This window comes from Crocuta crocuta, unplaced genomic scaffold (assembly GCF_008692635.1).
Source record: "Crocuta crocuta isolate KB4526 unplaced genomic scaffold, BGI_CrCroc_1.0 scaffold561, whole genome shotgun sequence".
Lineage (NCBI taxonomy): Eukaryota > Metazoa > Chordata > Mammalia > Carnivora > Hyaenidae > Crocuta > Crocuta crocuta.
Window position 1 is genome coordinate 799,771 of NW_027530529.1, and position 17,602 is coordinate 817,372.

The 17,602-nt window shown below is 36.6% G+C and overlaps 1 protein-coding gene across 1 annotated transcript in view; it reads right to left on the reverse strand.

Annotated features, from left to right (window-relative positions):
* RSF1 (remodeling and spacing factor 1) overlaps nucleotides 1–17,602 on the reverse strand; it is a 149,436-nt gene that overhangs the window by 54,115 nt on the left and 77,719 nt on the right. The window contains exon 5 of the mRNA XM_077767536.1: nucleotides 9,450–9,604. Coding sequence (XP_077623662.1) covers nucleotides 9,450–9,604 — 155 coding nt within the window. The remainder of the gene's footprint in view (nucleotides 1–9,449; nucleotides 9,605–17,602) is intronic.

The following is a 17,602-nucleotide window of genomic DNA, read 5'->3' on the forward strand; positions in this document are numbered from 1 at the left end:
TAGTTTTCCATTTGCTATTTCATAAAGGTACTAATATCTTGTGTTTGTTCACTCTGATGTTTCTTCTACATTTTGAAAAATCTTGACTCTTCTGAGTTCTACCATGTATGAAGTTATAGTTTTCATATTTTGTGGGAAAGTCTTTAGGATAAGCTTTCATTCTCTGTAGTGAGGGTACTCTGCTTCCTATTCTCTTTTGTTCTCATAATCCTATGGGATTTATTTTGATCCTTTTTAGTTGCTTATTTTTATGTCAAATAGATAGCTCTAATTTCATAGCTCTAGTGCTTCCCATTTGTTACTTTTTGAGATATTCAAATCTAAAGTGATTTATTTAATGAGATCACCATACTCTAGTCCTCTCTCATACTTTTATTTGAAGCTTCTTTTTTACATGTCTATAATATCCCTGTCCTACTTAATTTCAATTCTATTTTGAGCAGTTTGGAGAAAGCCCAGTGTAGAGTTTATTCTGGAAGTGAGTTTTGGCTGGAAAAATTTGAGAATTCCCAAGGCCCACAGTACCCCAGCTCTTTTAAGAGCTTAGTTTCAGATACCATTATTTTTAATTTTTGCCATAGCTATCTTTCTTTAATGAAGGTATCTATAGTGACTCAAAAACCATACCACTGCCATTTTCCTAAAATCAAGAATGACAACTTCAATTTTTCCTTTCTAATTCAAGTCACACCAAACGTAGGATAAATAATTTCAATAGTAAGTTAATCTAACCATGAAATTTCTTATGCTTTTCTCCTCCCTTCCCTCCCTCCCTCCTTCCCTCTTCAATAAGCACAAATTGCTCACATAAGAAGCAACACGGTCTGTGGCCTATTGTTCCCGGCATAAAAATAAAAGAAATGTGAACTTCAATGTATTTTGTCTTTTATCTTGACAATTTAAGTCAGGCTTGATGTAAAGAATGAATGATGGTGATGATAAAAATAGTGTATTTTCTTTTATAAAGGGAACTATTTAAGCTACTGAAACAAGGTGACAATAACACTTGTATTTATCCGGTCTCTGTACTTTTTTGGAGTGAACAATAGTGGTATCGGTAATATAAATACTGGATTATTTTGTGCCCAGTAAAAGGACATTTTGACATCCATCCATAATCTCTAGATTAAACACCCATATCATACCAAAATATCATTGTAGCTGTAGCAATTAGTAGCCACCCCTTCTATTGAAGGGGTTACAAACTCTAATGGCCACAGGGGCCAGACAGCAAACATAAATGAATAGAGTGGGCTGAAGTTAAGAAAAACAGAATGTTAGAAACATAAATTCTGTTCTTACAGAACACAATACAAATACATATAATGCTGGTGATTATGCTTTAAATTTTAAAAACCTACTTAATTTTTATATTTTGTTTCATAATTCATTATTCCTTTAATTTGCGATCAGAAACTGGATCATTTTTTTCAGGAGGGGGATGGTCATTATGACAATGTAGGGATCTAGTACTTAGCACTGTTATATGCAAAACAGAATTTAGCCTGGAATCAGTTAATAGGGAATTTACAACTATATACTTTATGCCAGTAAACAGCTGTTGATGAATGGCAAGTAATGGCAACACTGATGCAATTTTGTCTACAGGGCATCTACTCTCAGAATAGTCACATAATTTTTGAAATTGACTGCGTCCTTATTTAGTTTTCAGTACTATACCAGTAACCCAGTTTATCCTCTAGCTCCTCATTGTGCTCTACTGATACTACTTTAGAAAGGTAAACTAAACAATATTAATTTTCTTTAAGTCTGAAGTTGGAGAACCTATTTCAGAATTCAGGCCATTCATATTCATCTCTGGATAGCAACTGCAGTATTAGGAAAGTGGGCCAGATTATTCCTCATCTACTACATTTCCTATTGAACCAAATTAATGAAAAAACACATGAATCAACTTATTAGTGTATCCCAAGTGTTTCAACTGTATTGCCAACCTGAATCTTTGAGAAGATATTAGTTGATAAGGTATGGATTTTTTTTAAACCTGAACGGTATGAAAAAATTCTGACTCCTGCCCACTCCCCAAAAAGTTTTCTTAGCACTACATCATGCCTAAGCCATTTTATGGGGCCACAGGTTAAGAAAAGCTTTTCATCTAAGAATTTGACTGTTGGTTAAGTTCTGCCTCCTTTGTTGACTAAAAAAACTGGAATGTCAACCAGACCATTGCAGGTTATCAATGACCTCTAACTGATAAAATACATCTAAACAAAGAAAGTAATATAAACATGTGATGGGGATGTCATACTTGGGCCACTCCTGAATGTAGTGACTCTTATCTACTTGGGCATGAGGACCACAGAATATAGCCTACAGAATTTATTATAACAGATACTGTCCTCTAAGGAACATGAGGCTTTTAAGACAAAGCAGTCCCCACACCTATTCAGTGTGAATCCCCTATCCTTGGGCTGAAATTGTCAGCTGGAAGAAGAGCATTCTTGGATTCCTGGATGGTCATATAAGCTGCAACACAGACTGCAGCAAAGCGTAAACCTGTTGGCAACCTCTGTCTTACATTGATCTTCATGGACTAATGCTAACTGTGATCTGTAGTCTTGTGGGTCCAAATGCTTAGCTGAACTGAAGAAGACTCCTGGTGGGCACTGCAGATTATCAAACCTCATAGTAGAGAAAACTATTGCATTCTGTACATTCATCAGGCAAAAAATTAATTCAGCTAGAAGTCAGGCTTTAAGAGCTTATTCAGTTTAAATGGTTAATTACCATGACTGTGACATGTTTCACTTTAAATTTTTTATACAAAGAAACACTCAAATAATAACACAGTGAAGTTCCGTTCTTTTGTCTTTAAACATGTTACGTCTTTACAAAATGTCATCAACTCCAATTTAAGCATTGTGTCAGACATTATGATCATAACGGCTGAAGGAAGATAACATCTAGGCAACTTTTTCTTTATCTATCTATCTATCTATCTATCTATCTATCTATCTATCTATCTATCTATCTATCTATCTATCTATCTATCTTTTAAGTAGTCTCCATGCTGAGGCTCCAATACAGGGCTTGAACTCATGACTCTCAGATCAAGACCTGAGCAGAGATCAAGAATTGGATGTTTAACTGACTGAACTACTCAGGAGCCCCTATTTTTTTTTTTTTAGGTTTATTTATCTTGAGGCGGAGGGCATGAGAGAGACAGGGACAGAGAGAAAGGGAGAGAGAGAATCCCAAGCAGGTGCCACAATGCCAGCAGCGAGGAGCCCAATGCAGGGCTGGAACCCACCAACCATAAGCTCATGACCTGAGTCAAAATCAAGGTTGGGCACTTAACAGAATGAGCCACTCAGGCACTCCAGATATTATTTTAAAGTAATTTTTACAAGTAACATGGGGTTAAGAGATCGAGTCACATGCCCCTCCAACTGAGCCAGCTAGGTGCCTCTGCATTTAGATTTAAAACTTTTCAAAAAAAATTAATAAATGAACTTTTCCCTCAACACACAAAAAACCATTTCCTAAATTTGGACTCATATCCAAATTAACTCTTGTCATTTAAAAAGACTCACTGATGCTATAAATAAATCACTACGTGTAATATTAGTATTTGTGCTTTTATCAGCTACAATACAAAATATAACATGACTTAACTTCTTGTCCCATTTATTCCTAGTCTATTCACTGTTAGTAAGAGTATTTGCAATTGTACTTATGTATGCAAATACTTAGTCTAGGTGGACACATTTTTGCTGAATCCAAACTCAACATTAAAAAAAAAAGATTTGATACACATGTAATATTTTTTCTTAAAAATATGTAACTGCTCATTAACCAATTCAGATGAAATTGCTGAATCATTACATTGTACACCTGAAACTAATATTAACACTATATGGGTAACTACACTGGAATTAAAAGAAAAGAAAAAAATCTCTCTATATAACTGTTCTTCATAGCATGAAGAAACAAATCTTAAAATTTCAGTTCTCCCTGTCCCTCCCAATTTCTCCACCAGGTTATCTTTCCCATTACCCATCATATTACTTCGGATGGTTCCACATACTACATGTATGGAATGAATTATGTCCCTCCCTAAATTTATATGTTAAAGCCCCAATACCCAATGTGGCTGTATTGGGAGACAGGGCCCTTAGTGAGGTAATTAGTGTTAAATGATATCAAGGGGTGCCTGGGTGGCTCAGTCAGTTAAGCAGCCGACTTTGGCTCAGATTGTGATCTTGCGGTTCATGAGTTCGAGCCCCACGTCAGGCTCTGTGCTGACAGCTCAGAGCCTGGGGCCTGCTTTGGATTCTGTGTCTCCCTCTCTCTCTGCCCCTCCCCTGCTCATGCTCTGTCTCTCAAAAATAAATAAATGTTAAAAAAATTTTTTTAAATGGGGCTCCTGGGTGGTTCAGTCGGTTAAGTGTCCGACTGTGGCTCAGGTCATGATCTCACGGTTTGTGGGTTCGAGCCCCGCATCGGGCTCTGTGCTGACAACTAGCTCAGAGCCTGGAGCCTGTTTCTGATTCTGTGTCTCCCTCTCTCTCTGACCCTCCCCTGCTCACGCTGTCTCTCTCTCATAAATAAATAAAACATTTTTTAAAAAAGTTAAAAAAAAATAAATGATACAAAAAAGTTGGAGCCCGAATCCAAGAGGGCTGGTGCCTTTGTAAGAAACAGGAAACACTAGATCACTCTCTCACTGCATGTACAAAGAGACGAGGCCATGCGACGACACAGAAAGAAGGCAGCCATTTGTAAGCCAGGCAGGAAGCCCTCACCAGCAACTGAGTCAGCTGGTACCTCAATGTGGGACTTCTAGCCTCCAAAACTGTGAGAAAATAAATGTTTGCTGTTTAAGCCAGCAAGCCTGATATTTTGTTATGGCAGACAGGGCAGACTAATACACTACACTAAGTTATATTACTTTGCCATGTTGAATTTAAGCTTCATTCATATCAGATACCATGTTACTAATGGCTATAAGACAGTCATCCATAGCTTACTTTACCTATTATAACTGTAGGAATATTCTTCATTGCTGCAAACAAGGAGCCTCTCCCATTTTCCTTTCTCTTCTTTTGTTTTTGCATTATTTGATAGACACATGAATAAAATTTTTTTTTCAGTTTCTATCATAAGAAAGAAAAATGTAAGTGCTAGGCTAAGCTACAGACTTTAAGCCCAATTTTAGGGGACAGAAGAATGGACTAAGATAATCAAAGAATGAGAATTCTAAGGAGGGTCAACCATTATTCAGATACAGGCCATTGTTGATAGGCAAAAATGCTGCTGCATAGTTACCAACTCTTCTAGTTTCCAATTTTAAATGTTCACAGCAAATTCAAATTTAAAAAAAAAAAAGGACACACGTGAAAACATGTTCCCACAAAAATCTGTACATGAATGTTCACAGTAGCATTATTCATTAACAGCCAAGAAGTAGAAGCAAGTCAAATGCCCATCAACTAATGACTAAATTAACAAATGTGGTATATCTTTTCAAGGAAATATTATTCATAATAAAGAATGAAGTGCTCATAACACGTTACAATGAGGGTAAACCCGGAAAGTGAAAGAAGCAGCAGCTTTGCCATGTAAAAGCAGCCAGACACGAAAGGTCCTACAAGGTATGATTCTATTTATATGAAATGTTCAAAATAGGCAAATTCACAGAGACAGAAAGTAGATTAGTGGCTTCCAGGGGTTAGGGGAAGATAAAAAATGGCAAGTGACTGCTTAATTAAGGTTACAAGGTTTCTTTATGAGGCGATGGAAATGTTCTATAATCAGATGGTAGTTATGGTTGCAAAACATTGTGAATATACTAAAAACCACTGAATGGTACATTTTACAATGGTGACTTTACATTAATCAGAAACAAAACAAAAACAAAGTGGAACTGGACAAACCAAAATAAGCATGTTTTCAGACCATTCAGACTTGCATGCTGCCAGTCTACAATCTTTATTCTCTCTTACAGATTCTCAAACGATATTCTTTACCCATTTTACATAAAGGTAGAATGTATGACTGCAAAATTTAACAAAAGGAAAAGACTTTTCCAATTAGCAGAAAAAAACTAAAATAAAGGTTAGGATTTTCTTCAACTTTGTTTTTCCCCATAAAAGTTCCTTTTTAATTTTTCCATCCCTTCTATATTAGAATACAGTATCTAACATGGAGTGAAAATATAGATTCAACTTCATGGCATCCTGTAAGCAGCAGCTAGGTAGTATACCACCTAACAAAATATCGTAGGTCTTAAACAGAGAAGGGCTGAAGTTACACCTAACACTTGCTTTACAATCTACCACAGTCTGAGAATAGCAGTCAACAAGTACTGAAGAGCTTCAAGCTCTTACAGTAGTATGACAACCCTAATGTGAGTGGGGGAAAAAACAGTATTTAAATAAATGCCAGCAGAACTCAGAAAAAGGATCAAGATTAGGAAATTCCAGATGGCCCTGAATAATAACCAGAAGTTCCACAGTGGAGGAACAGTATCTCAGGGAGATAAGAGCATGATAAGACAGCGGGAATGCCCCAGACATCAGGAGAAAATAAAGGCATCTAGATGATCTCAAACCAGTGATCCTATAAGGAAATAGTAGGAGACAACGGCAGAAAATAGTTTGAGGCCAGACTGTGAGATTCTGAATGGCACTTTAAGAAATTCAGACTTTTTCAAAGGCAATTTTAATTATACTTAAAGTAAAAAACCAACTTATTTAATTAGTGAATGTTTTACAACATATTACGCCATTTTTGTATCTTTTTTCTGCCTGCTTTTATATGTAATGAATTTCTTCTTGGCATTTATATAAAAAAATTTTTTCCTAAAGTTAAAAACAAAGCATGGCAATTGAACTAACAAAGAAAAATCTATTTTAGTTGTAAGAGTAAGAGTAGCTGTTTTATTCTTTCTTCATTTCCTGTTTATTCTTCCTCTCTGATGTCTGATTTCCAAATATCCCTGCTCTCCCTCCCCTCCTTGTTCAAAGGCAATGTTTGTTTATATCTAAAAGTAATAAAAATGACAAGCCCAGAATCCCACTTCTTTGGACTTGGCTGGAACCAAATATAATCATACCTGAGAGGACAGAGTAAGAGATACGGCTTTGGGGGCTGAATAAAATTGTCTACCACAAATTATATGTTAGCGCAGCATCAAAAGTACAGGGTCTCTGGAGAAAAACCAAAGACTGCCCAGGTGTGAAAACTGAGTGTGCCACTAACAGGCTGTGTGACCCTGGGAAAGTCACTCAAACCTCTCATCTCACTTCTCTCATCTGAAAACAACAACAACAAAATACTAATGTCCTACCTAACAGAGTGGTTGCGAAGACTGTATTATGACTTACCATATGTAAACCACTGAGAACAGTACTTGCCACGTAGGCAATGGTATGGGTCATCTATTTTATCCACTTTAGTGTAAGCTGCACGAAAACAAAGATTTCAGTCTTTGTCTACTAAAATGGTTTCTGGAACACAGGTATACAGTAAGTATTTCTTAAATGAGTAAGAAACATTTTGCTTTTAGAGTAAGATAAACAGAAGAGACTATTTAAAAGAGAAAGGAGAAAAAAATTTATTTTTTGAGAGACAGAGAGAGACAGAACGTGAGTGTGGGAGGGGCAGAGAGAGAGGGAGACACAGAATCCAAAGCAGGCTCCAGACTCTGGGCAGTCAGCACAGAGCCCAATGCAGGGCGGCTCGAACCCATGAACCACGAGATCATGACCTGAGCCAAAGTCGGACACTTAACCGATGGAGCCACCCAGGCACCCCTCCTGCTCTGCTTTTTTAAGAGATGTCCTCCCCCACAGACTCTCTCTTCCACTGAGTTGAGTGTTATCATTGTGCTTTCTCTTTCTTTTTTTTAACGGTTATTTATTTTTGAGAGAGAGAGAAAGACAGAGTACGAGCTGGGGAGGGGCAGAGAGAGAGGGAGACACAGAATCCAAAGCAGGCTCCAAGTTCCAAGCTTTTAGCACAGAGCCTGATGGAGCTCGAACTCACAAACTGCAAAATCATGACCTGAGCCGAAGTCAGATGCTTAATGAACTGAGCCACCCAGGCGCCCCTCATTGTGCTTTCTCTTAACTGCTGAGTGTCATAACATCAGCATTCACTAAGGAGTATCTTCAGAAACAGCTTTTTGAAAGACTTTGTTGTATTTAGACAAATACAAGGTTAGGAGGAAACTATCTCTATAACTTGGCTCTTCCAAGTGTGGTCCTTTGACAAGCATCATCATCATCATCACCTAGGTCTCCTTGTTAATTAACATGGCAAATCAGCAGCCTCACAAAAGATCAACTTAATCAGTGTCTGCACTATAAGAAGATCACCAGGTAAACAGCATGTCTATTAATATTTGAGAAGTATAGCCCTGGATCACTCTAGTTAAAGAGTATAGGTGATACAAAGACCAGGGTTCAAATCTAGACTCTGTCATTTTATTATCTATAGTACTGAGGGGAAGTTTATAAACTTCCTAATTCCCTCAACTCTAAAATTGAAATAATTCGATGTAGTAGTAGTAGTAGTAGTAATGTCAAGGAGCTGCTATGATGATGAAATGAAAATGCAGATACAGTATTTTGTGGGCTGCACTGTAACATGACTAGTGGGAATGTAAAATGGTGCAGCACCTGTAAAACACAGTATGGCAGATCCTCAAGCTACCATATGATCCAGCAATTCCACTTCTAGGTATGTACCCAAGAGAAGTGAAAGCAGGGACTCGAACAGATATTTGTACACCTGTGTTTGTAGCAGCACTATTCACAACAGCCAAAAGGTGGAAGAATCCCAACTGTCCACAGACAGATGAATAAACAAAATGTGACACACATATGCAGTGGATTATTATTTAGCCTATCATTATGCTCAGTGAAATTAACCAGTCACAAATGAACAAATATTCTATTACGTCTTGAACAGAAGATTCCTAGAGTTAGGCAAACTCAGAAAGCAGAATAGTGGATGCCAGGGGCTAAGGGAGAGGGGTTAACGGGTACAGAGGTTCAGATGGGGAGGATGACTCTGGAGACAGATGGCGGTGACAGACACCCAACAAGGTGAATGTACTTAACGCCAGAGGAGTGTACACTTAAAATATGTGGTTAAAATGAAAAATTCTATGTTAGACTCATTTTACTCCAAGGATAAAAAAGAGTTCACTAAGTATCTTTGCATTCATTCTTAAGTTAGTAAAAATGTTTTGATGATCTGACCAATTTGTATTTAAATTTTTTGAACGCTCAGTATAAAGAGGATAGTACTCAATGGATTTTCGTTTCTTATTTTTCATGAAAGGAAAGAAAAATCAACCTCCTTCTACAGGAAGACTTGAATTTTGCAAACTGAGAGAATTCTAATTAATACAGTTAGAAATAGGAGAAGAAGAGAGAAGAAATTACAAAACAAAGCAAAACAAAACACACAAAAAAAACCTTGTTTAGGCGCTTCTTCCTCCTTTTTGGTCTCCTCATCTTCGAAGCTGGGGCTGTCCCGGGAGGAGCTGTCCTGTTGGCTAGAGGTTTTCAGTAGCACAGGATCGATCTGTGCTTTCAGGAGGGCAAGAGTCTCAGCCAACTCGTTTCGATTTCTAAATAAGGGAAAAAACAAAACAGCACAAAAATCTCAATTCTGTTCTAAAGAGCTTTCAGAATAATACCTATTATGAATTAAAATTTAAAAAAAAAATAAAAAGAGCACAATCAAGAACATCCAAAACACTGGCCCACCTCATCTTAATTAACCTTGAATTTAAGTACTAGGAATGAATGTATACTAAAATATACTATTCTGCAAAAAGGAAAGAATCTATGCCCTATTGATTAAAATGGCAATGCAAATCTCTTTGACTGAAAAGAACAATAGGAACAAAATTAAAAATCAAAATCTGGTAATTTCTAAAAGTCCTATGCAATGTCAAATTTCCCCAAAAAGGCATTTTTTTTAAAACAAAATGATTCAAGTTCTTGATTCATTTGTAAATAAGAACCCTTTTCTTTCTACAGAGAGAATAATATTTGATACTGTTATAACATTACAATCCAGGTCTTTCTGAGTAATTGTAGCAAAGTGAGCTCTTACAACACAGTTCAAAAACTGAAGAATTTAGGAAACTGAATGTTGTTCTGTCAATTATAGTTCACGACTACAAGAAGAGAATTCAATTTCAATAAAAAAAAGAAAATACAAGAAAAACCCTGGGGCACCTGGGTGGCACAGTCGGTTGAGCATTTGACTTTAGCTCAGGTCATAATCTCACAGTTCATGAGTTCAAGCCCCATATCTGGCTCGCTGCTGTCAGCACAGAGCCCATGTCAGATCCTCTGTCCCCCTCTTTGGCCCTCCTCCACTTGTGCTCTCTCAAAAATAAACATTTTTTTAAAATACAAGAAAACCCCAAATAAGTAAGATTTAACCTATCAATTCTCTATTTTTACTATCCAGACCAGAACTATGTGACAGGTGATTGATTTAAATGCCATTTATAGACAAGAAAACTCACTTGGGTATTTCTCCTCTTCAGATAAAGCAATGTGTAACAGTGAAGAGAAAAATGAAATCCTAGACTAAGAGTTGGAAAAGTCAGTTCTAGATCTGTCACTGAGTTAATTAACCAACACGATCTTTCCATCAGTGTTGTCAAAGCAATGTGTATACATCTCTAATCCTATATGGTTCGTATTCAGAGGAAATTATTTCTGTTCTTCTCTGTCATGCCATACATGTCTTCTATCCTCCCGTCCCCTTCCACCTCCATCCCAGCTTAACTCTGATAGCTGGGACACTGACTTATGAAGCAGGCTCTTCAGGAAATATTTAATGAAGGAACAGAATCCCTGTTCCTAACCTAGATGACTACTGTGCCTCTGGACAAGTCATGGGTCTTCACTAGGTCTCAACTTCCTTATCTACAGAATAAAAGACAGGATTCACTCAAATATTATTAAAATAGCCTCCCAAGGAAAGTAATAAAATTGCCACTGATGGGCATATTAAAATTTTGTCATTGTATATGGTAATGAACACACAAGTTTATATATATTATCGTATATGGGAATGAATCACAGGTTACTACATTACAAATAAAATGAAGTTCTAGAATTATAAATTATTTAATAGTAGGAAGTCAGAATAAGATGCTCTTTCAGAATGCTGGCACTGCCTCCACATTATAAAAATTAACTCAGAGGGAATTTAGAGATAAAACTTAGAGATATTAAATAAATTTATTTTTGGCAAAGTTCACATTTCCTAACTTTATTGCACCAGCCTGCTTCTAACCTAAGACTCTATCCACTTAATGTTATTACTTCTCTTAGCACACAGAGAATTCCACATGTAAAAAGTACCTCAACCTTCTTATTTTTTGAAGTCATGCTGGGAACTGAATATATTAAGTTGTTTACTGTATGCATTTTAAAAAGCATCCAAACATAAGAACCAATACTACAACAAAATCCCTGTCAATTATTTGACTAAACAACAAAAAAAAATGTAGCACAAAAATTCAACAAAGAACTCCATAAAAAGCTTTTAATTTAATTACTGTGTTAAAATGCAAGCCTAATGTAGTCATAATTATACGAAAACAGACAACCATCCATCTTTGGAGTTCTCCTATTTTGACCTAAAAATGAAATTTAGTATGCTAAATCATTTTTTAAAAAATCCCAAATTTGAGGATGCCTGGGTGGCTCAGTCAGTTGAACATCCCAATTCTTGATTTTGGCTCAGGTCGTGGGACAGGAGTCCCGCCATCAGGCTCCTTGCTGAGCATGAAGCCTGCTTGGGATTCTCTCTCTCCCTCTTTGGCCCCTCACCGGTTCACATGTGTGCCCGCACTCTCTCTCTCAAAATAAATAAGCATTTGAAAAAAATAAAAAATGAAAAAAAAATCCTAAATTTTGAGCTAGTCAGAGGGAAATTTTATAAATCATCATACATTCAAATTATACCCAAAATTCTTACCACTATCTCCAGGAAATCGTAGAATAGACCATGGGTGCTACCAATAATTCAGTGCTTCTGTTTTCCTGCCCTCCATTGCTTGTTTTTCTCTAAAACATGTCTTGACTCAAGTGTATTAGATATAACCCTACAGGAGTGCCTGGGTTGTTCAGCTGGCTGAGAGTCAGTGGCTCAGGTCACGCTCTCACGGTTTAGTGGAGTTTGAGCCCAGCACTGGGCTTGCTGTTGTCAGGAGGAAGCCTGCTTCTGATCCTCTGTCTCCCAATCATTCTGCCCCTTCCCTGCTAGAGCTCACTCTCTTTTTCTCTCTCTCTCAAAAATAAATAAAATACGAGATTAAAAAAAAGATATATCCCTCCAAAATACCGTGCTCTCTTAGGATGTCAGGTTTGCATTTCTGTTCTCTTAGCCTGGAATGTGCTCCCCAGAGTTAACCCCAACTATTCTTTCAAAGACAAACATAGAATGAATAAACAAATGTGGTATATCCATGCAAGGCAATACTATTTAGCCATAAAAAGGAGCACAGTAATGATTCTAACTATATTAATGAACCCTGAAACCATTATGCTCTCTGAAAGAAGCCAGACACAATGGCCACATATTGTATGATTCTATATATGTGAAATGTCTGGAATAGGCAAATGATAGAAACTGAACTAGACTGGCAGCTGCCACGGGCTGGGTAAAGGGAGAATGGTGAGTAAAACTGCTAATGTGCATGATATGCAGTACAGGGTTGCTTCATGGAGTGGGGAAAATGTCCTGGAGTTTGAAAGCAGTGATGGCTGCACAACTTTGTGAATATACTAAAAACCACTGAAACTGTATTAAAAACAAAAATGATGGTGGCTTGGACAAACACATAGTAAAGAGGGAATGAGGAATGATCAAACACTGGATACATTTTGCACAGACAGCTGACAGAGTGGATGTGAAGTGAGAGAAAAAGACAAGTCAAGACTGTACCCCAAAGTTTTAGCTCCAAGCAGTTGAAAGGATATGGCTGCTATTAACTGAGATGGGACAAAAATGTTGAGAGGGAAAGGTTAGAAGCTCAGATTAACAGGCAGATTGACTAATTTTTACTTAACAGACTTAAACTCTCATGTTTTACTACCTGTACCTTAAGTTAATTTTAAGACTTAGTGAAATGGAGCATATCATCCTAATTATTATATAGTGAAAAATGATTTTTCCTAGTAGTCTAAGTCTAAGATTTGCTCAGAGTTAGAATTAGTGTTAGGGATTAAACCTTTAAGAAGCAATTGAGCTGGTAGTACAGTACAATAGAAACTAAAAACAAAAACAAAAAACAAAAAAGACAAAACAAAACAAAGCCAAGCATAAGCATCATCTTCTGCCAAGTATGGGTTAGGTACCTGGTTCCTAAAGAGCACACCAGAATGATCTCCATCACAGATCATGTTTATGACCCTATATTATCATTTACTATTTCCCTGTGTCTTTCTCCCACGATTTGGGACTCCTTAAGAAACTACATCATGTCTTGGCATTTCCAGGGCAGTGTACAGTGTGACTATAGCAACTCTGTAAATATACATAACATATGACTACAGGGCTCACCAATAACATTCTTTTTTTTTTTTTCCATCTGATTGCAAATTAATGAGGTGACAAAATAGGCAAGATGAAGGAGTGTGACAGTATTTCTTACGGGGGACCAAGAAAGGAAGGTATTAATGAGTACTCTCAACAGCAGTAGTATTAATAACAGAACTTAACATTAGTTGAGTGATTACTGTGTTCCGGGCACTACTCTAAGCACTTTACATAAGCTAGTTCATGTAATGCCAATATAACCTGATTATATAGGTACTGTTGTTATTACCCCCATTTTATAGATGAAGAAAGTGAGGACATTGCAGAGAGGTACAGTAATCAGCCGAAGGCCACAGTTAGTACAGATTAAAGGCAGGACTGAATTATAGTCTGACTTCAGAGACCATCTTCTCAATCACTGTGCTATACTAGTAACATATGGTTTACAAATGTCTTTGACAGAGTCTATAATTCTGGGTACAAGAAAACAACACCCTGTTTAGAATTCAGGTTTCTGAAAATGACTGTCAAACTCTTACAATTCTTAAAGCATTTTTATTGTATAATTTACATACTTTGAAATGAAAAGATCTTAAATGTTCAGTTAATCAGTTTTGACATTTTGGTTGCTTTCAAGTTTTGGCAAGTATGAATAAAGCTGCTATAAACATTTGTGTGCAGGTTTTTATGTGGACATAACTCTAACTCCTTTGGGCAAATACCAAGGAGTATGACTGCTGGATCATATGGTGTTTAGTTTTCTAAGAAACCATCAACTGTTTTCCAAAGTGGCTATGCCATTTTGCATTTCCACCAGCAACGGCTGAGAGTTCCTGTTGCTCCACATCCTTGTCAGCATTTGGTGTTGTCAGTGTTCTGGATTTTGGCCAGCCTAACAGGCCTATTGTAGTATCTCATCATAATTTACATTTTACTGATGACATATGATGTGGACCACTTTTCATGTGTATTATCTGTACAAATATATGTGTGTATTTGCCATCCATCTGTATATCCTTGTTGCAAAGGTGTCTGTTAAGGTCTTTGGTCCATTTTCTTTAAAATTTTTTAAATGTTTGAATTTTATTTTTGAGAGAGAGTACAAGCAGGGGAGGGGCACAGAGAGAGGGAGATACAGAATTTGAAGCAGGCTCCAGGCTCTGAGCTGTGAGCACATTGCCTGACGCAGGGCTAGAATTCACAGACCACAAGGTTATGACCTGAGCCAAAGTCAGATGCTTTAACGACTGGGCCTCCCAGGTGCCCCATCTTTGGTCCATTTTTAAATCAGGTTGCTTTCTTATTGTTGAGTTTTAAGAGTTCTTTATATATTTTGTATAATAGGCCTTTATCAAATACATCTTTGGTAAATATTTTCTCCCAGTCTGTGGCCTAGCTCCTTATTATATTGACAATGCCTTCCCAGAATGGAAAATTTTAATTATAATGAAGCCCAGCTTGTATCAATTCTTTCTTTCATGGATTATACCTTTGGGGTTGTACCAAAAAAGTTATCACCAAACCCGAAACTGTCTAGATCTGCTTCTATGTTATCTTCTAGGACATTTATAGTTTTGCATTTAATATGGAGATCTGTAATTCACTTTGAGTTTTTCTTAAGGGTATAAGATTTGTGTCTAGATTCAGTGTTTTACATATGGATGTCCATTTTTTTCAGCATCATTATCTTTTCTCCACTGTATTGCCTTTGCTCCTTTATCAAAGATCAATTGACTATATTCATATAGGTTTATTTCAGAGCCTCCTATTCTGTTCCATTATATATTTGTCTTAGCCTTTTTTTTTTTTTTAAGTAATCTCTACAATGTGGGGTTCAAACTCATGACACCGAGATGAAGAGTCATGTACTCCACCAACTGAGCCAGCCAGTCACCCCTATTTTTGTCTGTTCTTTCATCAATATCACACTGTCTTAATTACTGTAGCTTTATAGTAAGTCATGAAGTTGGGTAGTGTCCGTCTTCTAATTTTGTTTTTCTTCAATATTGTTATGCCTATTCTGGGTTTCTTGCCTCTCCATATAAACTACATCTTATTTTAGAAACAGAGAGAGAGAGAGAGAGAGAGGGAGGGAGAGAGAGAGGCGCGCAGAGGGAGAGAGAGAGACTCTTAAGCAGGATCCACGTTCAGTGTGAAACCCAACGTGGGGTTCAATCCCATAATCCTGGGATCATGACCTGAGCTGAAATCAAAAGTCAGATGTTCCACTGAATGAGCCACGAGGTTGCTCCTCTCCATATAAATTTTAAAGTTTGCCAATATCCACCAAATAACCTGCAGAGATTGTGATTAGGATTGCATTAAGTCTATAGATTTCAGGTTTGGAAAAATTGACATTTTGACAATATTAAGGGCTCATATGTACAAAATGGAATATTTCTCTGTTTATTTAGTTCTTCTTTGGTTCCTTCATTAGAGTTTTATAGTTTTCCTGACAGATTTGCTCATATTTACTTAGATCTATACCTAAATATTACAATTTGGGAGGAGATAATGTAAATGGTATTGTGTTTTTAATTTCAGATTTCACATATTCACTGAGCGTATAAAGGAAAGCAACTGACATTTTGGGTCTTAATCTTGTATCTTGCCATCCTGCTATAATTACTTATAAGTTCCAGGAGACATTTTGTTAACCCTTTCAGATTTCCTACACAGATGATCATTTGTGCATAAAGATAGTTTCCTTTTTACCTTCCCAATCTTCGTATCTCTTACTTCCTTTTCTTACCTTATAGCATTAGCTAGGACTTTGAGTATGATGTTGAAAAGAAATTTTTGAGGATTTTTGCATCTAAGTTCATGAGAGATACTGGTCTACAGTTTCCTTTTCCTGTAATGTCTTTGTCTGGTTTTGTTATTAGGGTAATGCTGGCCTTATAAAATGAGTTAGGAATTATTCCCTCACCTATGTTCTGAGAGTGCAGAGAATATAATTCCTTCCTTAAATGTCTGGTGAAATTCACCAGTGAACCCATCTGGGCTTGTTGCTTTCTGTTTCAAAAGGTTATTAATCATTGGTTCAATTTATTTAATAGATAGAGGCTATTCATATTGTCTATTTCTTTTTGTGAGAATTTTGGTAGATCATGTCTTTCAATGAATTGGTCCATTTCATCTAAGTTATCAATTTGTGAATATACAGTTGTTCATGGTATTTCTTTACTATCCTTTTAATGTCCATGAGAGGTCCCTTTTTTCATTTCTGATATCACTAATTTGTGTCCAATTTTCTTTTCTTAGTTAGCCTGGCTAGCGGCTTATTGATCTTGTTGATCTTTTCAAAAAAACCAACCTTCGCTTTACATGCAAAGTTTTTCTAAATATTGCTTTCGCTGCAAATTTTCAACCGAAAATTTTTAAGTTTTATCTGTATTTTCACTTAGTTCAAAATATTTAAAAATTTGTCTTGAGATTTCTTCCTTGACCCACATGTTATGTAGAAGTGTATTATTTAACATCTAAGTATGTGGAGATTTTAAAGCTCTATTACTGATTTCTAGTTCAATTCCATTTTGTGGTCTGAAAGCTGATACTTTATATTGCCTAGGTATATAAAGTGAGTATCACAGAAATTAAGTAATCTGTCTTCAGATGGCAAGCAGAGGAACCCAGATTCAAGCATGTAACTATGCATCTAAACATTTCTCTCACACCATCCATCAGGGTATAATCTACTTGAAACGCTATACATTAGGAACTGCTTTAAGTATTATGACTTAATCAGTAATAATCATAATGATTTTTCTCTGTCATATTTCTCCATCTACAAAGTTGAGAATATTTCTTAAAAAAATATGCAAGATTGATACAGGAAAGAGTAGAAGTGGTAAAACATCATGAACAGAGCCTCATTCAATGTATCAGAGGGAGAGATGATAAGTGAATTTCATTTCAGGACTATTTCTTTAGTAAATTAACTATATGGAGAGAGAACCAGGCAATAGTACGATTAAAGGGAGCTTCTAAAACAATCCCCTACAAACTCATTCAATTCACATTGATTCTTAAGGAATTAAAGTTGAGCTTCCCTGAC